Source organism: Aphis gossypii, chromosome 3, assembly GCF_020184175.1.
Source record: "Aphis gossypii isolate Hap1 chromosome 3, ASM2018417v2, whole genome shotgun sequence".
NCBI classification, from domain to species: domain Eukaryota; kingdom Metazoa; phylum Arthropoda; class Insecta; order Hemiptera; family Aphididae; genus Aphis; species Aphis gossypii.
In genome coordinates this window covers 42,688,783-42,714,387 of record NC_065532.1, presented here as the reverse complement: position 1 = coordinate 42,714,387, position 25,605 = coordinate 42,688,783, and the positions used below count along the sequence as shown (strand labels likewise).

The following is a 25,605-nucleotide window of genomic DNA, read 5'->3' as shown; positions in this document are numbered from 1 at the left end:
TTTGCATTATGATTTATGAGTTTTAAACAATATTTTGCTTCAATTTATAATATAACTATACCATAAATAAGACGTGCCAACCCGTGGCCAGTGGATATCATCCAACCATCTAGGACGGTTTTATAAAACTCTATAGATATAAATAAAAATGAAAATTATAGTTATAAAAAATATTACAATTCTTTAATTTTAACGAAAAAAAATATATATTTTAAAATATTTAATTGAAATAAATTAAAATGAAATATGGGCTTATTTTTCTTTAACCAATCATATTCAGTAAACGATGTTTAGTCATAATTTTGAGGTTTTTAATAAGATATTTTTATAATTAAAATTTAATGTTTTTATTTTTAAAAGCAAGAAATGGTAGTCTGTAGTTTTAAATGTCGAAAATTAACGAGCGACTATCGCGAAAATATTCAGTACTTTAAATACACAAAAAAAGTCATAAATTCGATTAGTGTTATTAATATTATTATATTATACGATGTAATATAATGTCTATTAAACATATTATCAAAATGAACCGGTATGTACGGCTCACGGTACATATTATAAATATAAATTTCGAATGAAGCTCAGAAGTTGAAAAATGTTCAGCACGCCTGCCATGAATGTTAGCATTCTTATCAAGATTGTTATATTTTTTAATTGCATTTAGGTATTATGATTTCTATAAACTTGACTTTTGATATTAATTAGTCTCATCATTATTATTCTAATCATTTGTTTACTTATCGTAAGGATATCGACAATTGATGCTATTAGTATTATATAATTAATATAAGAATTTAATATTTACAGTTAGTATTTATTTACTATTTACATTTTAAAAATATAGAATGATTTTTATCTATCTCCACCCCCTTATTATATAGTAAAATTCGTTAATATTGATAGTTAATATAAACAATAGGTATATTGATTAGAGCTTACAGTTCTGTTGTTAACAATAACCGTCTGATATTTATTAGTTAGAAAGAATGCAGCATAAAATATATATGATTCCGGACCATTTCTAAAACAATTAAATTACCGTTTCGCGGTAATCTTTAATTGTTTATTAATATTAAAAATAAAATCAAATTCAATTTACATCCCTTTAATTTCATACACTTGAAATACATTTTTCAACGAAATAATTTGCAATTTTTCACGATATCAGTCAATTTTAAAACTACAACTAGAAACCGTTGTAAAAAAAAAAAAAATAAGAAAATATTATTCACATTTTACTTGTAAAAATTAAAATGTAATGACTACAAACATAATGAAAACATTATATTATTATCTATATAATTGTTTTCCAACAATATTTTCTAATATTCTACGAATTTTAAATCGACGAACCGTTATAGGTACCTAGACCAAAATATATTTTAGAAGACATGAAAATTCAAAATTAACTTAGTTGGTACCTAAAATTAAAAATTAGAAGTCGATTTTAAGTTTACGGAGATATAAATGAGTTAGGTTAAAGTTAAGTTAATCAAAACAGCGAACTAGTAAGTTAAGTTAATAGGTAAAAATCAATTTAATTTTTAACTTTTTAACTCGTTAATGCCCCAGCCTTGAGTAAACCAGTAAACCATTGACAACCTAACGGATTCGAGTACAGTACACGAATGTCGAACTATACTCTACGTCCTACAGTACTACTGTAAGGACCGAACTAGTGTAAATTAAATATGAAGGTTATATGGGTAGTCGATTATAAACTGATGCGCCTCTCCTGAATACGCTACGCAGTTTGCCTAAAATCGGCCAAATGACGTGACAACTAGCTTTTACAGCGTTATCCGATCTAACTATCCAGCGCCTTGTAGCGGCACCCGATAATTACCGCACCACCGAAAAACCGGCCAGTGAGCAATCTTTAGTATTTATAATCAATGCTAATACATTATTAAATTATTGTAGATTCAACATGGATGCAACGAATAAAGAAGAAAAACAACACAATCCTAGATCAGAAGCTAACATTTTCGGAATAATTACTTTTAGGTAATTATAAAAAATCATAATAATACACTAATTATACCTTTTAATTATTTTATCATTGGAATAAGAAATAATTTTAAAAAAAATAATAATTAAAAATAAAAATCATAATCTATAAGTATACAAAATATAGGTAGATTAGATAGTATTTTATTTTATGTTTTTCACAATATACCTATTTGTTATAAAAGTAATTATCAACAATTAATTTAATTTTTTGAGAAATCTATAGCTGCAATATCTTTTTTGAAAATGTATAGAAAAAAAATTCGTTAAACTCTGATATTTTTTTAGACTATAAATTATAGATTGCTTTAGATTAGAGAAATAATATTTTGTTATTCTCTAGAACAAGTTTAAAAAATATACAATTGATAATATTAAAAATTGATGGTAATATTATAATGTTTAGAATTATAATAAGTACAGTTAGTACACATTACAATCCAGTGTATAACATTCAAAATAAAACTGCATTTAAGAGAAACTTAATTGTTTTTAAAGATCATAGCTAGTCCTAATTGTACTATAATTTCAAATTTTGTAAGTACACGACATAATTAATAATAAATTGATGATTACTTACTGTTGAAATTAAAACTATATACTGTTATGTGAGTATGTGACGATATAAGTAATTTAATTCATTTTACCTTTTCAAGTTGGATTTTTGAAATTGTCAAAAAAGGATTAAAACAAGATTTAAATTTCATCGATTTATACAAGAATTTGAATGAAGACTCTTCAGAGTTATTGGGAAATAAATTACAAAAGTATCTAATTATTTATTATATGTATAAAATAGTAAATATATTGTACTAAGTGATTTTTTTAATTCTAGACTATGGAATAATGAGTTGATAAACTCTGAGAAAAAAAACCAAAAGCCAAGTTTTTTGAATACGTTATTTAAAATGTTTGGATCAACATTCATGTTTTGGGGAATTTATATAGCAATACTAGAAATTAGTTTAAAGTAATATTCAAATAATAACTTAATCCATAAAAATGACATGAAAAAATTAATACAAAACGGTTCACGTTTTAAGAACAATATGTATTCGTAAATTTACTTTACAATAAAAATCCAAATTAACTATTATATAAAATTGTATTTTGTGAACAGTGATTTAATTAATTATTATTTTTTTTTTTTAAACAGCATTAGCATCGGAACTATCGTTGGACATATTATCTCACATTTTGAAAGTAGTTCAGCAGATAACTCAATAAGGATGTATTTATTGATTGGTCTAGTCATACTTCTAGTAATGAGAATAGTTACTTTTTGTATTTACGAAATGGCAGCTGCACATCTAGGCATGAAAATTAGAATAGCAACGTCCAATCTAATTTACAAGAAGGTATGGAACCCATAATATAGTATTTGTATTTCTCTTATTGCAGTAAGTATAGGTTAAATCCTTGTACTTTGCTTCCACACTCCCTCACTAATAACAATATTACCTTCAATAGTTATTATCTACTTAATTACCAACTAAAAAATAAAACTACGAAACAACAACACATAATATACACTTTGAAAAAATAAATTTATAATAATATTTATATATTGTAATAGTAAATTATTATAATGACAATATTTTGGAATGTGTATCTGAATATTTTATACAATTTAGACTATACATTTTAATATTTTATAATATATTCACAAAACGTATTAATTAGAATACACATTTTAATTTTGAATTATACATTTATACAACTATTATTATAATTTTATACAATTTAGACTATACATTGTATGTACTGTATGTTTTAAAACACATATAAATAAGGGGGGGATTGAACAGTGTCCGGCAGAATCGACACAAAACTTTTTCTTAAACAGCTAGTTTCGGCGGAATCAATTCCCCGATGCAAATAAGCTATTTTGATTGACATAAAATAAAAACTACCAAAGTAATTTGTACTCCAAAATCGCCTTTTTTTATCGATACCCATTTGTTCAATGAAACTTCTGCTATCGCCTATACAGTTTTCGCATAAATGCATAAAATTACTATTACGTATTATTTTATTATACAAATTAATTAATTTATGATTAATATGGCAACCAAACGTTTGGTTTTGCTTTCTATGATCGAGAGTATCAAAAAAAAAAAAAAAAAAAAAATCGGAAAACTATACTATTTCTACAAAAATTGAAATTCTAAAATATTCTGAACCCAGTGAGCGAACAGTGGATATTTCTAACCATTATTATACATTAACTACCGTCTGAACTATTAAAAGTTATGCTGAAAAAAATAGTTATAAATAATATATACATAATTGTTATTTATTGGCATTAACCCATTACAAAAAAGTGTTTCAGTTAATGTATTTTCGGTTAACGTCCTGTCTTATAGTAACTTAACTACTTAAGCTTGACTTTAAACGAGGACTTAATGTACATCTTATTAGACATGCAATTACGATAATCTATACTATGATAATATTTAAGGCACTTCGACTCAAAGTAAGTTCTATGAACCAAATCTCTACTGGCCAAATATTAAACTTAATTTCAAACGATTTAAGTCGATTTGACTTTGGAATTATACTTTTATCATTTTTGTGGATTGGACCGATAGAAACTGCTGTAGTGACGTACTTTTTGTGGCAAGAAGTTAGTGTCTCATCATTATTTGGAGTATCCACATTGGTTATGTTTATACCATTACAATGTCAGTATAGAATATATAAATAGTAACAAAATAACATCTATTAATTTATTGTCATTTCAATTGAAATTTAAGTATGGTTAGGATCAAAAAAGTCTGAAATTATATTAAAATCTGCCAAAAGAACTGACGAACGAGTTCATCTCATGAATGAAATAATTTTAGGCTTACGAGCGATAAAAATGTATACATGGGAACCATTTTTTGACAATATTGCAAAATCTTATAGGAAGTAAGAAATACTAATAAATATATATATATCAACAAATTTAAATAATAATATTACTTTTATTTTATAGAAAAGAAATCAACGAGATTAAAAAATCATTTTATATCAACGGAATATCATACTCGTTTATTATTTTTAACACTAGACTAGCATTGTTTGTAACATTGTTTGCATACATATTAATTGGAAATAATTTAACTGCATCAAAAGTAATGTTTTTTTAATGTTTTATAAAATAATAATTCAATTTAATTATTTTCATAATTTTGGTTTTAGGTATTTGTAATAACTTCGTATTATTATATTTTGCAAAGATTGATACAACTCTTTCTACCGTCCATAGGTGTTAGTGCTGAATCACTTGTCTCAGTTAAAAGAATCGAGGTGTGTATATATTTTATATTTCGATTAAAATAATTGACAGAAAATTGTTTAGGATTTTCTTTTAAAAGAAGAAAAGAATAGACAACCAAACAACATTATAAAAACAACAGCTGGTACTACACACAAAACTATTAATGAGAAGATTAACGATGAAAATGGCACTGAACAGTTAAGTCGTTTCGGAGTAACATTTATTAATGTTTCTGCCAAGTGGACAGCCTCTCAAGCAAACAACACTTTAGAAAATATACATTTAACTATAAAACCTAATCGATTAGTCGCAATAGTTGGTCCAGTTGGAGCCGGAAAAGTATAACATAATATATAACAATGAATGTTTTCCAAAAATTGTATTCTACACACAAATTTTCTTTTCATAGAGTTCATTATTACAAGCCATTCTACAAGAATTACCACTAATAAAAGGCAGTATATCTGTACGTGGAGTAGTATCATACGCGTCGCAAGAACCGTGGTTATTTGCAGGTTCCGTTAAACAAAATATTCTATTTGGATCTCCTATGGACAAAAAACGATATGATAAAGTAAATCCATTATAATATGTTCTATTATAGATTACAGATTTAGCTTGCGCCTAAATTATAATATATTATATATATATATCAATACTAATTGGCGTGATAAGTGACATTGCACCCAAGATTATAGTTTATTATTACAATTATATTACTTAAAAAGAAATGGTTAAATTGCACTTGAGTTAAAAATAGATAATGGTCAAACTGCACTTGGGATCAAAAGAGTATTTCAACAAAAATATCACGCAGTTGAAGGGGTTAAACATTAAGAAAACACTCGTTCGACTATTAGCTTTTTAAACCTAAGTGCAATTCAACTAAAAAAAGTGCAATTCAACCATACCCGTTGAACCCACCAACCCAACCACCCACCAATCAAGCCAGCAATATAGATCAGCGGTCTATACTCGACACACACGCATACACAAATACACTTTATCGGTTTTATTAATGTATTTTTTTTCCCCGTAATTATATGTATTACTTATATTATGTTATCTTTGTTTAGTATTTATATTTTTAGCCGTAAATTATTATATAATATGTTAAAATGTTTGATCCGTTACCGGACAATATTAGTTAGGTTATATTATATTTATACCATAGGTATAAGTTTCTATATAGTTAATTTTCTGTAAAACCTCCGTCTAGACTTCTGCTCCGTCCTGAGCTCCGTTTTTATAATATTATAGTATAATGTTTATTGTGTGGGCGCTAATCGCCGCCGATTTACATTACATTATGTCTGTATATACCGTGTGTGCAAATCCAGTCTAAACTCCACAACTGTGAGTTATATTTTGTATTATTGATTATAAATTGTATCTATTATTATGTCAAAAAAGTCATATATATATTATTTTTTTTATTTGTTGGGTCAAAAAGCACTATCCTTATTTTTTGTTTTTTTGTTTAGTTACACTTCACTTTATTACTTACTACAATATTATACAAAAAATTTATATTTTCATGTTATTTATAAGAGTTAACTATTCATTAGTTTAAAGTATACACATTTACGGGTACCATCCACACACTAGTTTTGTTCGTAAACATAGTCCGCTTCTTGCTGAATGTTAAATACAAATGTACACACAAATGTACACAAGTCGGTAGGTGTGTGGTGGAACAAAAAATATTTTGGTGACCGGAAGCGTGTATTAATATTATATGCTCGAGGCCCACAACGATTTATATATAATTTTTTTAACTGTAATAGGTTATAGAAGTGTGTGCTTTAATGCTAGATTTGGAGCAGTTTCCTCATGGCGATAGAACAATTGTTGGTGAGAAGGGCATTTCTCTTAGTGGAGGTCAAAAATCAAGAATAAATTTAGCAAGGTAGGTATTATTATAAGCAATAATGTTTATTATAATAACCATGGTATACGTAATACATAAGCGTTAATAGGTGATGTAACATAGTTTTGTAAAATGTACTCAAATAAAACTATTATAGTGCATCTAGTCTTGTTAACTAATCGTATTACCGGATACGTGTCCAGATTAGTATCTAACCTCCGGACATTGCTCAGTCAGTCAGGATAGCTATCCATAGATTGACAATTGCTTCAATTACAACTATTGTCTCGTTATCTTTTTTACAAAGTAAAATGTACTCAACTAAATAGTAAAAGAAGTGAATGACATGATAAAATTCATTCTGTAACCGTTAAACTTGGTGTACCTATATTAAATATTTGATATCTTCGATATAATTGTACATTTTAAAACAAATTTCAAATATTAAAATTTAATTTAATTATAGTATTGCCTTTAATAGCTATTTCATAAATATAATAATTTTGTAAATAGTAATAATTCAAAATATCCTACATCAGGGCAATATACAAACAAGCAGATATTTATTTATTGGATGATCCTTTATCAGCAGTAGACACAGAAGTGGGAAAACATTTATTTGAAAAATGCATAAATGGTAACGTTAAACGGTAATTAAATTGAATTTTAAAATTTTACGATTTCTGTTTTTTGACTTTATAGATTATCTTAAAGAAAAGACATGCATACTCATAACTCATCAAATACAATACTTAATAAATGTAGAGCATATTGTCATAATGGAAAACGTAATTATAAAAAAAAACTTAATCATTCAACAGACAGTTGTTTAAAAATTTGTTTCATAAGTCAATCGTTATTTTTATAAGGCAAAAATATTGGCAGAAGGTTCATATAAACAACTGCGGGAATCAGGTTCATACTTCACAAAAAATATTGAATATTCATCAGAAACGTCAATTTTAAGTAGTGTGATTGATAAAACCAGTGCCGATATCGTAGTAAAATATTCTACGAATGAAGGCTCTCAAAAGCAAAATTTAAATCCAGTCACTTCATCTATAAAAGAAATCAAAACAATTAATAAAGAACACACGTCGCAACCGGTCGAATTAGTGGAAACGCATTCTACTAAAAATAATGCGTTGGGTGTTTTTTTTAAGTATATTTTTTCGGGTGGAAACTATTTTAAAGTATTAGCTTTAATTTTGTTTTGCATTCTCACACAAGTACTATCGTCAGGTGCAGATTACTGGATAACTGATTGGTAAAGTTTTAAACATTCAATAAATACATCTTTGCAGTAGAATATTGGTAAAAATATGTGATTTGTTTAGGATTCATTTGGAAGAAAACGTTTTTCAAACGATAAATTCTTCGAAGTCAATCAATTCATCTGCAACCGTTTTATCTGATGAATCATTGACATCGTTTAATGCATCGAGAAAATCATGTGTTATCATATTTGCAGGGCTGATATTCTTGATTATAATTATTGCATTCCTCCAATCAGCTTTATTTGTATCCGTATGCACTGAAGCATCTATGACTTTGCATAATCGCATGTTCTTTTCGATAACTAGAGCAACAATGGATTTTCTGAGTAAAACACCAACGGGTAATAACATGATACCTAGGTATCTACATTTTTTTTTAATTTCTATAAAATTATATTTTAATATTAGGACGAATACTCAATCGATTTTCAAAGGATATAGGATCCATTGATGAAAATTACCTTTTTCTCTCACTAATTGTATACAAGTAAACTATTCCTTTCATACATTATGTTATATGCTGGTTTATGTATACTTGTCTCATTTTTGTAATTTTATATTTTTTTAGATTATATTGTTGACGATAGGAAATATAACTGTAGTTGGAATTGTAAATCCCTATCTGATACTACCGTCAATCGTTTTAGTAATATTTTTTTTTAAAATAAAAAAATATTTTATGAAAACAATTCAAAATATAACACGTTTAGAAGGTGTTGGTGAGTATATAATTTATGTATTTTATTAAACATTTAATGCAATCAAACTTTCACTCATAATTTACTTATTTAATGTCAAGCGCGAAGTCCTATATACACTCATGTTACTTCATCGCTTCAAGGATTAGCAACAATAAGAGCGTTTAATGTAGAAGAAACTCTAATCCAAGAATTTACCATTCATCAAGTGAGTAAAAATAACTAAATTTATTACTGAATAGTTTTCTTAATACACTACTGCAATAAATATGTAATAACGATTTCAGGATTTACATTCATCGGCTTGGTATTTGTTTCTGGCTTTAAGTAGGGCGTTTGGTTTTTGGTTGAATATAGGTGGCATGATCTATATAAGTGTTGTAATATTTTTTCTTATACTGCTTAGCGATGGTAAGATAATGGAATATAAATTTTATTTTACTTTTAATAATCATGAGATGATAAAATAGTTTAATAGTTTAATAACATTAATTTAGATACAAATAAGAGATATGTTGGACTGACCGTCTCACAAGTCATCTTAATGTCGACCATGTTCCAATGGGTAATGCGGCATACAGCAGACTTGGAAAATCATATGACGTATGTAGAAAGAGTTCTAGAATATACAAATGTGCCACAAGAAGCAGTCTTTGAAACAACTCCGGTAAGAACTGTTTAATAGTCTAATAACCAGAATTGCCATGTACATAATATAATATGTATATATATTATGGGTAAATAACAAAAAAAAAAATTAAAATAAAAAATTTTTTTATCGATTTATTAAATATAATTTATTATTGTTTAGATAAATTACCGTCAATAGACTGGCCTAGTCATGGTAAAATTATTTTCAAAAGATTTTATCTACGTTATTCTTGCAACTCGCCATTTGTTTTAAATAATCTCAACATCGAAATTAAAGCAGCTGAAAAAGTAATATTTCAAACCCATTTTAAACCACGATGTATAAAACTATGCTTATTGTAGATACACTTTTGATAAGGATAGAACTTACATAATTATGAATAATTTTACTTATTTAATAAAAATTAATAATTTAGAATTTAGATATTTTTAAAATTTAAATTTTCTACCGTGTATATTACAAATGCCTGATCTATTTTAACTTTATAGCAACACATTAACACTAGTCTAACTAAATACGAGTGAATTGGTACTATTCGTTTAAATACCACACTAGCACGTGTTTTGAAAGTTGATTATTAAATTATTATTCATTAAGTATAGGTAATTATATTTTACGAATAATGATTTATGTAAATAGTTTACTTTTGAACGAAACCATACCATATAAACCAAAAGGTAATAAAATAAAGGTCGCATTGACTATTTTAAAAAGATGTCAGACTCCTATAATTCACATTTTATCTAAATAGTATTTATTAGTATATATTCAACTGCATTATTATATTATATAAAACTTTATTAATATCCTATGATCATAGAAATTATACGTTTGTTTGTAAAATTACATACCTACTATAAGTTAAGGCCCATTTAAAATCTATAAATCAATAAGTAGGTACATACTCTTTAACGTATTATAAATTATATTAGTTAAGTAAATTTAAGTTTTATTTTTTAGATAGGAATTGTCGGAAGAACTGGTGCGGGAAAATCATCTTTGATTTCAGCATTGTTTAGATTAGCTTTTAACGAAGGTCAAATCTTCATCGATGACATAGAAATTCACGAATTGGGATTACATGACTTGCGATCCAAAATTTCCATTATACCTCAAGAACCAGTTTTGTTTTCAGGAACAATGAGAAACAATTTAGATCCATTTAATGAATACCCAGATCATGTTCTTTGGAATGCTTTAGATGAAGTAAATGTGTTATTACGAGATTATTACCACCATTCAGTGAATACTGCAATAAAAAAAAATATTTTTAATGAATATACTTACATTTCCATAACTAATATTTACAGGTAGAACTCAAAAACGTTGTGGAAGATTTTTCTGATGGCCTAAACACAAAAATATCAGAAGGTGGAACTAATTTCAGTGTTGGACAAAGACAATTAGTATGTTTGGCTAGAGCAATTATACGAAATAATAAAATACTCGTGTTAGACGAAGCCACTGCAAATGTTGATGTTCAGTAAATAATCTAATTCAAAAATATTTCAAATTTTAAATTATTTATAACTATTAAAGTTATGTTCCTTATTTCTACTTTTAGAACCGACTCTTTAATTCAAAACACTATTAGAAATAAATTCCGTGAGTGTACCGTATTAACGATTGCACATCGGTTGAATACAGTGATTGATTCTGACAAAATACTTGTTATGAATACTGGCATGGTTGTCGAATTTGATCATCCATATATTCTATTGAAAAATAAAGATGGATATTTCCACAAATTAGTTGAACAAACTGGACAAAGCACTGCTCAATCATTAAAGACTTTGGCTTATGAAGTATTTATCTTTCATATATTTATTTTCACTTAGAAGGGTATTTCACTTTACAAATATATATTTTTAATAATTTTTAAAGAGTTACTGTAAAGGACAGATGCCAAACGGACAACAATTGTCAAGTATTAACGAAGACGAAGATTAAATCAAATTATGAATATTTTACAGTAATTTTTGTATAATCTAATAGATATTAGATAATTATTGTGTATTTAGGTGAATTAAAAAATTATTTAAAATTGTTTTTTATGTATTCTATAAAAAGTTGGAATTTGTGAGTTTGTTGTTTTAGATTCTGAATGAAATGATGAATTTATTGATTTTATAATGTGTTTTTTTTTTGTCTGTACACCATAACTTGTCGAAATTATGCTTCAATTTAAAACTGCAGGAATGATATCTGAGTAAACATAATGATAATTGATCACGCGACATTTTGGAAAATAATTAAAAAATAAAATATCTACACAACATTTAAAATATTAAAATTTATGCTACATGATTAGTAAACTTACCCCTTATTTTATTAAATAATTTTCAAGAGTGTACACTATTAACGATTGCTCATCGATTGAATTAAGTGATGGATTCTGACAAAATACTTGTAATGAACGCTGCCACAGTTGTCGAATTTGATCATCCATATATTCTATTGAAAAATAAAGATGAATATTTGCACAAAATGGTAGTATAAATAGGATAAAGAAATGCTCAATCTTTTAAGGTTTTAGCTTTTGAGGTATTTATCTTTCATAATCATATACCTATTTATTTTCCTTAAAAGTATGTTTATTTTTTAAATATATATTTTTAATAATTTTTAAAGAGTTACAGTAAAGTACTGATGCCAAACGGACAACAACGATTGTCAAATATTAACAAAGACGAAAATTAAATCCAATTATGAATATTTTATTTTTATAGTTATTTTATTATAATCTAATAGATATTAGATAATTATTGTAGAATAAGCGAGTTAAACAATTATAAACGTTGTTTAAAATTTCTCTTTATTTATTCTATTAATAGTTGAATATTTTTTGAGTTTGTTATTTTTTTTTAAATATATATTAAAAAAAATTTTCAACTGAAAAACTAGACACTGGTTGGCCAATTATTTATTACTTAATTCAAATTGGACACATCCCTTTACCTAAGTGACTTGAAATTATATGAGTTATACTTTACAACTATTATATTATCATACACACAACCTTCACAGTTATTTAATAAATAATAGGAAAAATAGGAATCCAAAACACAAAATTTTAACAAATTTTAAAATTAAGATCGTTTTAACTGTAGCATAATGTTACAATACATACATGCGTATTTTTTTTATTACTATAAAAACACTTGCATATTTATTATGCATACGTTTTTATAAATATATTTATCAAGATAATAGATATCGATAAGGAATAACGAAGATTTAGGTTAATCTCAGTTAATAAGTAGGTAAATAATATTTTATATAATGAATAAAATATTTTAATTTGTTAGTATTAAAGATATTCAAAACTATAATCTATTATTTATTAATTAATTTTACAATGATTGAACATTTTACATATTACTATTGAAGCAAGAGTTTTTTTATTTATATTTTTAAATGTTTTTGGTTTATTTTAATAGTATTATTCTATATTTTTTAGTTGATTATTTTTATCTATTGTTGTATGTGTTTAGTTCATTATAGCTCTGCAGTGATTTATTAGTTTCAAATTATCTATTTATAATTTATTTATTTCACAGCACTTAAAAAGTAAAATTTATGTTTTCTATAATTTAATGAAAAGAAGAGATGCATGTTATGATGTAACTTTCAATTTTCATAGAAATTGTCTGAATAAATACCACTCGTAAACATGAGGAGTCACTGTCTATAGATAGGAGTTTTCACATTATTTGTTTACTTTATAAATTTAACTATTATAAAGTTATTTATTAATTCATAGTAGATTGGTAGATCAGCTCATTAATGTATAAATATTAAACACTTACCTATAACATAAATTAAGTATAGGTATATTTAAATTATAATTTTAATAACTAAACGACGTCTATAAAAATCACTTGATATAAATACAATTAAATAAACAGAATATTTGTATTCAATAATTGAATGTATTAGAAATATATTCGATTTAGTTAGAATATAAGGAAATACAATTAAAAATCTTATTAGTTATTGATAATGTATTTTAAATACTGGGGTTACAAACTGATCGAAAAAAAATACAAAAAAATATAAAAACTTAAACTGAAAACAGTTCCAAATAATTTAGTTCAAGACTTGATTAATTAATCAGAATAAATAGTAAATTACATGAAAAAGTATAATAATATATAAGTGGTTTATTATTATAGTGAATATAATATTTTATCATATTTTCTGTCTTGATGTTTTTCGTTTGAAATTAAATTTTGATTTATTTTTTTTTCAAAATGCAATTAAATGTTGTTAGGTATTATTCGTCCCTAAAAAATTATTAATAAATGTTGACATATGAAAATGTTCAAGGTTTTTTTAAAATTTACAATGTGCTTAGTTAAATATTACAATTGTATTTTGTCTCTGTGATTACCTATAGTAGTTATCAGTTTTTCCTTCTAAAAACATTAGTGAAAATTAACCTTGGTTTATAAATGTAATTGAATAGTCTAGTTATTATAAGTCCTTATAAACAATGTGGTTTGTTTGATTTAATTGATGACGAGTACCATAGTTTTAAAATTATTTATTTCCTTATCATAAGTGTATAAACTATTTACTTAAGATTTTTTTATTCTTCATACCAAGATTTTAGATAGGCACTTAAAAAAATTAAAAAAATACTATTTCATTGTTCATCAACCGATGCAGTTGATTAATAGTTTTCAATTTAACATTCAGTATTATTTAAAATGGCACTATAATTTACTAAATAATTAACTTCGTAATTATGTATATTTTCTTAAAGATCACGTTTATTGATGAGAATAAAAATATAATACTTTTTTAATTTAGTACAGCTCTAGTACAGTCTTACTATATCAGAGGTCTAATCCAACTTTCTAAATTCGAAGGTAAGATAAATTATTCGCTTAAATACATTTTTTTTTTATTCATACAAGTTTAGCATAAATTACATGAATAAGTAAGTAAAATAAAAATACAAGACGTGTCAGCGAAAACAAAACGGAACGAAGTTTCTAGATTAATGTAAAAATGAAAAGTGGACATTAACATTTGGCACATCATACTAATAATTGGATTGTTTGAACCAAAATTAGTGGTACACGTACGAATAGCAAAAGTGGTGATAGAACGGATCAGACTAGGAAGGACTCGAAAGTCGACGAGAGAAAGTAGCGCAGATGCGTCGGCAGAACTGTCGATGAGGTTTCGAGAGAACTTCAAGTTCTATTGTCAACTAACTTATAAGATAGCGTTTAAAGAACAAGCTCGACAGAAAACTTGTGAGTAATCATACAACGAGTGGGGGATATTCAACACATGGTGGGCATAGAATAGAAAATGCATATGAACTCGTTCGATAATTGCAGACTTAAAGTAGATATTCCACAAAACTGAATCAAACTTGAGACATTATTAGGACCAATAGAGAGCCTTTAGCAGAGAGGTAAACTTAAAATCAGACGATATTCGCTTTACAAACCCAAGTGCCTTACATGCAATAAGACTTTTGAAATAATCAAACAGTTTGATATTTAGATGTTTTATAAAATATTTGTTTACCATTGAAAGTGTTTACGTAAATAATAACAAAAAACATATTGAAAAAACATTCAATAGAAAATGTATACATTCCTTTTTTAAAGTTTAAAATTGTTCAAAATGATTTTTAAATTTTCTGAATGATTATAGATATACGATGAAACATTTTTATTAATTTCATTTATCGTATATATTTTAAAGCCTTTAAAATTAAAATAAGAAGCGAATTTTATTAAATATAAATAATAGACTGATATTAAGTCTATTAATTTAATTTTTTTTCAAATTTTTTTTATTTATTTCTACAAAATAAAATATTTAAATATATATAATGTAAGTAATTAACTAATATTCATATTTAGGACAAAACTGTATGCATTTCAGCTTCTTCAGCAAACCCCTCCATCATACTTTATATAATCAGTCCGTGCATATTATATTTAACATGCAGCTTATTTGCTAACTTAACTTCTAAAGATATCAATTTTTATAAATAAATAATACATAACATGATGTCCTTAAATAGTGATCGTATCATCTTTTAAATTTATAAAAACAGTGTAAAAGTCTGCAGTTACTGCAAGATGATTTAATAAATGTAAATTGAATTTAAACTTGATTTCAAATGCATTGCACATCAAAATACTAAAACCATAACATTATTGTTATATTAATAGATAATTATAATGATAAAGACACTAAAAATAGAAAATACATTTAATACCTTTATTGATCAGTGAAAAATTTTGATTAATAAATGATGTTTTTATATTGATGCTTAAATTAAATTAGAATTCATACATAAATCTAATTATGCTTAGTTCTATATTTTTTTCAGTACAATTATTAATTTCCATTTTTAAGTCTCAAAATATTATATAAGTACTTTATAATTTTTTTTTTTTTTTTTAATTTTGTTTAACTAATTTTTATAGATACTAATATTTTTTATATTAGATATGGATGCTAATAATAAAGAAGAGAGACCAATAAATCCAAGATCCAAAGCTAATATCTTTGAAATTATCACTTTCAGGTAAAAATGAAAAATATACACTGAACTTATTATTTATTACTCGATAATGTTGTTTATTTTATATTTTATTATTATTATTTCATATAATTTATATATTAAATATAATACCTTGGCCGTTAATTGATTTGATCGATTGATTTATATGTATATATATATATATTTTTTATTTACATATAAATATAATAACTATAAAAGCTCATTACATATTTTAAATATTATAAAATAAAATAACACTATTTAACTTAAAATTAACTATATAATAATATTTAAACCTTGTTGGTAATAAGTTTAAAAATACAAAAACTGTATTGTTTTGTAATTTTTGTTTAAATTAATTCATATGCAACAATTTTATTGTTTGTATAAAAAGTTTTACACTCTGATTAATTTTAAAAATGCTCATACTTCACATTTTATACGCTTAAATTCTATATTTAGTACTTATTAATAGTTATTGTAATTTTTATATTTGGCATTTATTTGTCATTGAGTTAAGAGTGTATATTATGCTGTTCAACTTATTCTAATTCAGATGATTCACGATTTTTACTTCTAGCTATTTATTTGATTTATTTGATTTTAAATAATAAATTATACAGAGTATTTCATCCAAAGTCTAAAATGTTATAATTTTAAAACTTAAATTTATTTATAATTTTATCTACTGAATAAAAAATGTTATAAGCTACGAACATACAACCAATTTTCCTGGATGATTCTTTTGTCACTAACTTGACTAAAATATATATTATTACAATATAAAATATTGCATTCGTTTTCATATTGTATTTGAATAAGAATACATTTTAATGTTTCATTTAATCTAAAACACTTTCATAAAAATTGTATGTACCTTATTATATTCTGTATTTTTGTGTACACAGTGCCATATTCAAATGCAATATTTTCAATGTCATAATGTAAAAAACTTATGAATATAAAGATTGTATCAAAATTACGATAATAATGAAATATTTAATGTCCAACATTTTAAGCACTATTTTTATAACAAAATATAATTTATGATCGTTTTATATTTTAGTTGGATTTTAAAACTTGTTCGAAAAGGATTGAAAAAAGAATTAGATGTAATTGATTTGTATACAATTCTAGATGAAGATTCGTCTGCTTTACTGGGATCAAAATTAAAAACGTAAACAAATAAAAAATATGTATGAATACTCTAATGATTATTTTTTTTTTTTACAGATTATGGAGTAAAGAGCTGGGAAACTCAATAAAGCAAAATAAGAAACCTAGTTTTTTGAAGGCACTGTTTCAAATGTTTGGGTCAAAACTAATTATTCACGGAATTTATTTAGCAATAACTGACATGGTATTTAGGTAAGTATGTATATTTAAAGATAATACAATACAAATAGTTAGTCATGTAGAGAAATAAAAACTATTACAATATTATTTTCAATTTTAAATATACCAACAATAAATTATATAAGAGAAGTACCTAATTACTATTTAAGTACCTATTTTGTATTTAGTGTTATACACATATTCATAAAATTTATATTAGAATTTAGTAGGTATTAACTAAATATGAAAAAAATAATTGGTAATTAATTTTTTGATTAAATAAATATTGTTAATTTTAATGATAAAAAAAAGAAAGTTATATTTTCTAAACAGAACTAGAACAAAACTTATCTTGTTTTTTCATCATATTTTATCTGTTTAATTATTAAATAAATGAAGTTTTTTTAATTTATAATATGTAATATTTCACTGTAGTTATTTTTACTATATGTATACAATAATAATTTATAATTAACTATTTTCAACTATAATTTATAAATATTAAATATCTAATTGTTTTGTGGTTACCTTTTTATTTATTTAGTATAATCCAAACGATTTTTGTGGGAAAAATAATCTCACACTTTGAATTAAAAAATACAAAAAACCAATTTCATCTTGTAGTCTATTATGCTGTTGGTTTAATAATAACTTGTTCATTAAAAGCATTCAGTTCAAACAGTTACAATATGATGAGTTCACATTTAGCAATGAAAATGCGAGTAGCAACATGTGATCTTGTTTATAATAAGGTATGTATGTAAATTATACGATTTCTTCAAGAATAATAAATCAATAACAATATTAAATACTTAATGAGACAATTGTAAATAATTTATCGTAATGTATCAGTATTAATGAATTATTATTATTCTATTTCCAATTTTCAAAATATATATCAATAAATATATGGTAAATATTTAATAATAATTATTATAAACACAATATCTCTTTATAGGCATTACGACTAAAACCCAATTCTCTCGAAACTACCACAGGCCGAATAATTAACTTGATGTCAAATGACGTGATCCGATTTGATTTAACACTTGTATATTTAGGTTATGTATTCATTGGTCCTATGGAAACCATTATAGTAACGTACTTCTTATGGAAAGAAGTAGGCGTGGCATCAATACTTGGTGTAGCAACATTTATTATTTTTATACCATTGCAAGGTTTACAAATAAATAATAATAATAATAATAATAATAATGCAACTATTAATTGTTTTTTTTTTATTATTATCTTCAAGTATGGTTGGGTTCAATTGTATCAAATTATCGACTGAAAACGGCTAATAGAACAGATGCCAGAGTAAGTTTAATGAATGAAATAATTACTGGCATACAAGTAATTAAAATGTATACTTGGGAACATTTTTTTACCAAACTAATTGAATTTTCCAGAAAGTAAGAATTTAATAACTCACAAATACATAAATAATGCATAAGTATATTTTAATTTAACCACCAAAAACATTTATATTGTAAAATACAGGAAAGAAATTAATCAAATTACTAAAACAGCGTGCATCAAATCTACATTATTATCATTTTCTGTGTTCAACACAAGACTTGCTTTGTTTTTAAGTATTTTTCTATATGTAATACTCGGAAACTATATAACTGCATCAAAAGTAAAATAATATTCATGCATAATATATTTTAACCTTTAACACAATAAAATAAAATATATTGTGAAATATTTAGGTTTTTATAATAACATCGTATTATAATATTTTGAGAGTGTCTATGGCGGTTACTTTTCCAGTTGGAATGGGTTTGATTGCTGAATTACTAGTCTCGATCAAAAGAATCGAAGTACGCATAAATACTTATGATAATATACATTTTGTTTTATTTAAACGATTAATAATATGGTGTAACTTAGGATTTTCTTTTACGAGAAGAAAAAGATGAACAATCGATACTCCAAATGAAAACCAAAAATGGTTATGAAAAATCAAGATATAACGCTGACAGTACAGTACCAAATAATATTAGCAATCAAGACGAAACTGAACAATCAAGTGATTTTAGCATAGTTATTTCAAACGTTACTGCTAAGTGGACAGACACTCAAACTGATAATACTATAGAAAATATAAATTTAACCGTGAAACCTGGTCATTTGACTGCAATAATAGGTCCAGTAGGAGCCGGAAAAGTATGATTAATATACACTGCAATAAAAATATTTTAAATAGTCTACATTTTGATAGTTTTATTTCACAGAGTTCGTTGATACATGCCATCTTGCGAGAATTATCACTGTCCGAAGGAAGTATTTTAGTACATGGTGTAGTGTCATACGCATCACAACAACCATGGTTATTTGCAGGTTCCGTTCAACGAAATATTCTATTTGGCTTACCAATGGATAAAAAACGTTACAATAAAGTAAGGTAGTCGTACATAATATCAATATGAAATATGTTCCGTTATGTTTATAATTAAAATAAATTATTTCCTCGATAAATAGGTTCTAGAAGTGTGTGCGTTAAAAACAGACATAGAGCAATTTCCATACGGCGATAGAACAATTGTGGGAGAAAGAGGAATTTCTCTTAGCGGTGGACAAAGAGCAAGAATAAATTTGGCGAGGTATGAAATAAATACGATTTATTAAATAAATTTTGATGTTTTGAAATATTTTACAGAGCTATATACAAAGAAGCAGATATTTATTTATTGGACGATCCTCTGTCAGCTGTTGACACTCATGTTGGCAAACACTTATTTTCAAAATGTATTAAAGGTAATTATATTGTGATGTCTAATTAATGATGTTTAATATTGTGATACCTAATATATTATCTATATTAACATTACAGAGTACCTCAAAGAAAAAACATGTATCCTTATTACACATCAATTACAATACTTAACGAATATAGAACAAATAGTATTGATGGAAAATGTAATTATTTTAATATTATAATTAATAATAATAATACATCATATCCTACGGATTACAGTATGTATTAAATTAATTATTTGTTGTTTTTAAATAACAGGGGAAAAAAATAGCAGAAGATTCGTACAAAAACCTTCAAGAATCCGAATTAAATTTTACAAAAATGTTTGGGTCTCCAATAGAAACTACAATGACGTCTGATAATGAATCCATTACGAAAAGTACAAGGCCAAATTTTCGAAGTCAAAACTCCATTTATACTCGACAATTGTCTGTATTGAGTGTTACGTCAACTGCCGAAGAAAATAATTATAACGATGTTCAAGTAGAAGTTGTAGAAGTTGTTGAACCAAAAGAAGTAGCAGAAACTAGTGCTTATGGAAATTCTGGATTCAGCATCTACTCATCATATTTCTCTGCTGGTGGACACAATTGCAAAATACTATTATTTTTATTGATATGTATCTTTACTCAAGTACTATCTTCAAGTGGTGATTATTGGATAACTTACTGGTAATATTTAAAATTCATTGTACTTTAAAAATAATCCAACACGTTTTTATTTAAAAAAAAAAATTAATTAATGTTTTATAGGATAAATTTAGAAGAACATGTTTTTCTATCAAATTTACAAAACAAAAATAATAATAGTCCATTGCCAAGCAATCCATCTAATACATTAATTCCATGGACAGTATCTCGTAAAACATGTATTATCGTGTTTACTGTGATTACATTATCTATTATAATATCCACATTAGTTAGATCAGCTTTATTTGTATCAGTATGCACAACATCTTCTACAAATCTACATCATCGTATGTTAAAGTCAATCATAAGAGCTACAATGAATTTTTTCAATAAAAATCCATCAGGTAAGTGATAATAGTTACAAAGACAAAATAACTACTTAAAATTATAAAGTCAAATAATACTGAAACCAATCACTTAACATTTTAGGACGAATACTTAATCGTTTTTCAAAAGATATAGGTTCTATTGATGAAATGTTACCCTTCGTATTGATGGATGTAATACAAGTAATATAAATATAATATTATGTTATAACAAGCTAAATATAACAAAATATAAATGTTTATGATTTAAAACATTTCAGATTGGATTGTTTGTGATTGGAATATTAATAATTGTAGGAATAACGAATCCCTACCTTATTCTACCAACATTAATCATAGTATTCATATTTTTCAAAATAAGAAATGTTTATAAGACAATATCACAAAGTATTAAACGTTTAGAAGGAGTCAGTAAGCAAAAAAAAAAAAAACTTTAACGTACTTTCATGAAATAAATAATTTATAAAAATTAATTATATAATATAATTTGTATACAAATTAGCAAGAAGTCCCGTGTTTACTCATTTAAACGCATCACTTCAAGGAATAACAACTATAAGAGCATTTGAAGCTGAACAAATTCTTTCAACGGAGTTTTCTATCCATCAAGTGACTGCTCTAATTTTCCAAATTTACAATTTCATCAATAATTATTATGATTACCTAAATTCCAGGATTTACATTCTTCGGCTTGGTATTTATTTATTTCTTCAAACAGAGCATTTGGATTTTGGTTGGATTTAACCTGCCTTATATATATAAGTATCGTGACCTTCTGTTTGTTACTCATTAGCAATGGTAAATATCAATTACTTACACCATATTTTATTTAAAAAAGTTTATAAAACATTTTAAGTAATTTAATTTTACTTAAGACACATATAGTGGAAATATTGGTCTTGCTATAACTCAGTCAATAGGACTAATTGGTTTGTTTCAATGGGGAATGAGACGATCGGTGGAGCTGGACAATCAAATGGCATCTGTTGAAAGAGTAGTCGAGTACACAGCTTTACCCCAAGAACCAGCACTAGAATCACCTCAATGTAATATCGATTAAATTAATTTAAAGACAAATTATATTCTTAAGTTAAAAAACAAATTAAATAACTATATGTAATTTTACAAAAACTTTTTCAGATAAAAAACCACCAAAGAAATGGCCTGACAAAGGCCGAATAACATTTAATAACTTTTTTCTACGATATGACATAGGTATGCCTTATGTTTTAAGCAATCTCAACATAACTATTGAACCTATGGAAAAAGTAATATTAAACAATGGTGTAAATTTTTAGAAACTTTATAAAAATTATATTTTGTAAATATAGATTGGAATTGTCGGTAGAACTGGTGCAGGTAAATCATCGTTAATTGGGGCTTTGTTTAGATTAGCTCTAAATGAAGGCAATATTACTATCGACAATTTTGAAATACATGAGTTGGGACTACATGAATTACGGTCCAAGCTTACTTTTATTCCTCAAGAACCAGTTTTATTTTCAGGAACCATACGCAATAATTTAGACTTGTATGATGAATATTCCGATCATGAAATTTGGAGTGTATTAAATGAAGTAAATTTATATCGACTTGGTATTATTAATTGTAATTAAAATAAATATGGTTTCAATTTAGTATTAAAAGATAAACAATATGTATATCATATATTATGTAATTATGAAACCAGCTATATTATATTAGTATTAAGTATACTACTGTTCTGAATAGAGAGATAATAGCATAATACTTAAGGGGCCCGGTGTCAGATTTTCAAATTTTCTAGAATCCTATAAAATTTTAAAATTAAATTTTGTATTTTAGTTACCACTTACCACTTTAATTATAACACTTTTCCCTTAATTTACTACCTGATACCTATTTAAGGAGGATTAATATGTTTATTATATCGAAAAAAATTATTTCACGGGAATAATTCTCAGGTCTTCATAAATTTTAGGATTTCGGTAACTATATTTTTATTTAAAAGAAGAAGATTTCCTACAGGCCGCATCGAACTCCGACCTTTATTTTATTAAAAATAATAGTAAAATATAATTTATAAAAAGTTGCTTAAAATTGTATTATTTTTGAAGACAGATTATAAAGTTTGAGATTAAAATATTGAAAAACAGAGATCGATGCGGCCTGTAGAATACTACTCTCTATTAGTTAAAAAATTATCAAATTTGGTTTATTCTACAGAACATGATGCCTATTCCCGCAGAGCGTATTTTTGTGTACAAAATCGCTTTGGCGCCGGGCGCCTTAAATACTACAATAAATTATTTTCATCGTATTTATTTCTTATATTATATAAAATAGTAATAACTAATAAAACTTATTAAAACCGAGCTAATCTTTTTATTAAATTTTAATTTAACTTATTTTATTATTAAAAGGAATTCATATAACTTAGGGTACCTACACGTTATTCTATAGATTTTTTCCACTCCAAAAGTATATATAAAATATTTTGGTAAAAGACATACATTTTTTGTATCAGGCATGGATAATAATAAAAATATAAATAAAATAAAAATAGTCATATTTAAAATAGTATAGAGAGTATTGTTAAAACTACAAATTCTAAACATTCTAGGTGAAAAAAAAATGTGCATAAATGTATGGTTATAAAATAAATAGAATTTGTTTTATTAAACAATTATTTATTCATTACAATTATTAATTAATAAATAATAATTTTCTCAACTTTTAAAATTAATTTATGATAATTTTTCTTAGTAGTCAAAACCAAGAAGAGCTATATTCTCAAAACTATATTTATATAAAAACGTTATAATATTCGTACTCAATTTTAATCCAGCTCTTACGTTAATTGTATATTTACCATAGTAAAAATTATTACAAATTAATTGATTTTTAATGCTTTTTTTAATGAAATTTTAGGTAGAACTTAAGGATGTTGTGGATGATTTACCAAATGGTCTAAACTCGAAAATGTCCGATGGTGGATCAAACTTTAGTGTTGGTCAAAGACAATTACTATGTTTGGCTAGAGCAATTTTGAAAAACAATAAAATTCTTGTCTTGGATGAAGTAACAGCAAATGTTGATCATCGGTACCTATTGATTAATAAATATTATGTCGATATATAAATAATATTCCATTATCAAATCTGACAATATTATTATTGTATTATAGAACAGATGCATTAATCCAAAACACGATTAAAAATAAATTTCGAATGTGTACAGTATTAACAATTGCTCATCGTTTAAATACTGTAATGGACTCTGACAAGATACTTGTAATGGACGGTGGAACTGTAGTAGAATTTGATCATCCATTTAGATTGTTAAAAAACCCTAACGGATATTTCTATAAAATGGTGAAACAAAGTGATTACAATACAGCGCGTTTGTTATACAAAACGGTTGCAGAGGTATGGTTCCTTCATTATTCTAATTTACATATTACTTTCTTAGTGTATTTTAATAAACTAAAAATTAAAATGTTATGTTTTAAAGAACTACAAGAATATTGATATACGAAGAATAAAGCATCAATAATTAAGTTTGAAGAAAATATAATAGTTATACATGCAATGAGAATGTATTATTTTAAGTATAGGTCTTATGTTATCCACGACTAGAGTACTACATTTCTTTAACTGTACGCAATACGTTAAAATTATATTTTACACAATTTATAAGTTACATTTTTATATTTATGTATAATATGCTTATGGGATAATACAGAATAATTATTAGTATTTAATAATAATATTATCAACTGTATTAGCTTTATAGTATTATACAATATTATGTGTGCTTAATTATTGTTTTTTTATTATTATTATTATTATTATTATTATCAATGTTATTATTATATTTCTTATAGTATAATAACTCTACAGTTCTACTACAAAGAACTTTTTTTTAACAACAATTACTTCTACATTGATAAACTATTTAACGTATTATTGCCATTCGATGATAAGGTTTGTAATCTTAGAATTATACCATTTAACTATTATTTTGCTTAGGTTTATATAATACACCATTTTTATCATTAAAATGTAATGTATTATTTTTGCAAACAAGAAATTGTTACGAAAACCGACAACTAACTAGCGACAAGCATGGACATTTTCAGTACTATAATCACCCAATATAAGGGTCGTAAATTCAATAAGTATTATTAATATTATTATATTATA

At 25.2% G+C, this 25,605-nt stretch overlaps 2 protein-coding genes across 4 annotated transcripts; both read left to right on the top strand.

The window, feature by feature from the left end:
• Positions 1-1,398: 1,398 nt before the first annotated feature.
• On the top strand, positions 1,399-11,905 carry LOC114128845 (ATP-binding cassette sub-family C member 4-like). The gene is given in 26 exon segments (XM_050203372.1): positions 1,399-2,007; positions 2,667-2,777; positions 2,846-2,980; positions 3,167-3,368; positions 4,472-4,694; positions 4,767-4,923; positions 4,991-5,129; positions 5,197-5,304; positions 5,357-5,614; positions 5,685-5,849; positions 7,063-7,184; positions 7,685-7,782; positions 7,848-7,933; positions 8,015-8,412; positions 8,483-8,763; positions 8,831-8,875; positions 8,878-8,909; positions 8,991-9,141; positions 9,222-9,328; positions 9,408-9,531; positions 9,618-9,786; positions 9,930-10,059; positions 10,733-10,978; positions 11,083-11,255; positions 11,337-11,577; positions 11,657-11,905. Coding segments are annotated over 26 exon segments (4,044 nt in total). The 5' UTR covers positions 1,399-1,930; the 3' UTR covers positions 11,723-11,905.
• Positions 11,906-14,419: 2,514 nt separating this feature from the next.
• On the top strand, positions 14,420-25,222 carry LOC114128838 (probable multidrug resistance-associated protein lethal(2)03659). Of its 3 annotated transcripts, XM_050203357.1 has the most exons (27): positions 14,420-14,646; positions 14,854-15,039; positions 16,256-16,334; positions 17,377-17,487; positions 17,544-17,678; positions 18,190-18,397; positions 18,604-18,823; positions 18,901-19,057; positions 19,146-19,284; positions 19,358-19,468; positions 19,539-19,814; positions 19,883-20,047; positions 20,130-20,251; positions 20,308-20,405; positions 20,482-20,567; positions 20,665-21,077; positions 21,159-21,439; positions 21,525-21,604; positions 21,682-21,832; positions 21,924-22,030; positions 22,096-22,219; positions 22,297-22,467; positions 22,562-22,689; positions 22,753-22,998; positions 24,332-24,504; positions 24,588-24,828; positions 24,914-25,222. In XM_050203357.1, the coding sequence occupies exons 2-27, from the start codon at positions 14,958-14,960 to the stop codon at positions 24,953-24,955; spliced, it is 4,146 nt and encodes a 1,381-aa protein (XP_050059314.1). In that variant the 5' UTR covers positions 14,420-14,646; positions 14,854-14,957; the 3' UTR covers positions 24,956-25,222. The 3 variants fall into 3 exon arrangements, with proteins under 3 accessions (XP_050059314.1, XP_050059315.1, XP_050059316.1); XM_050203358.1 differs by lacking the exon at positions 14,854-15,039; XM_050203359.1 differs by lacking the exon at positions 14,854-15,039 and having other exon boundaries at positions 16,234-16,334.
• Positions 25,223-25,605: the final 383 nt, after the last annotated feature.

What these genes read in the sequence shown, in the direction of transcription:
- LOC114128838 (XM_050203357.1), top strand. Translation starts at nt 14,958, where the DNA reads ATGAGGTTTCGAGAGAACTTCAAGTTCTATTGTCAACTAACTTATAAG. An exon ending in TAAACGTTTAGAAGGAGTCA is followed by an intron (nt 21,833 to 21,923) that starts GTAAGCAAAAAA and finishes TATACAAATTAG; the next exon opens with CAAGAAGTCCCGTGTTTACT. An exon ending in TTTGTTACTCATTAGCAATG is followed by an intron (nt 22,220 to 22,296) that starts GTAAATATCAAT and finishes ATTTTACTTAAG; the next exon opens with ACACATATAGTGGAAATATT.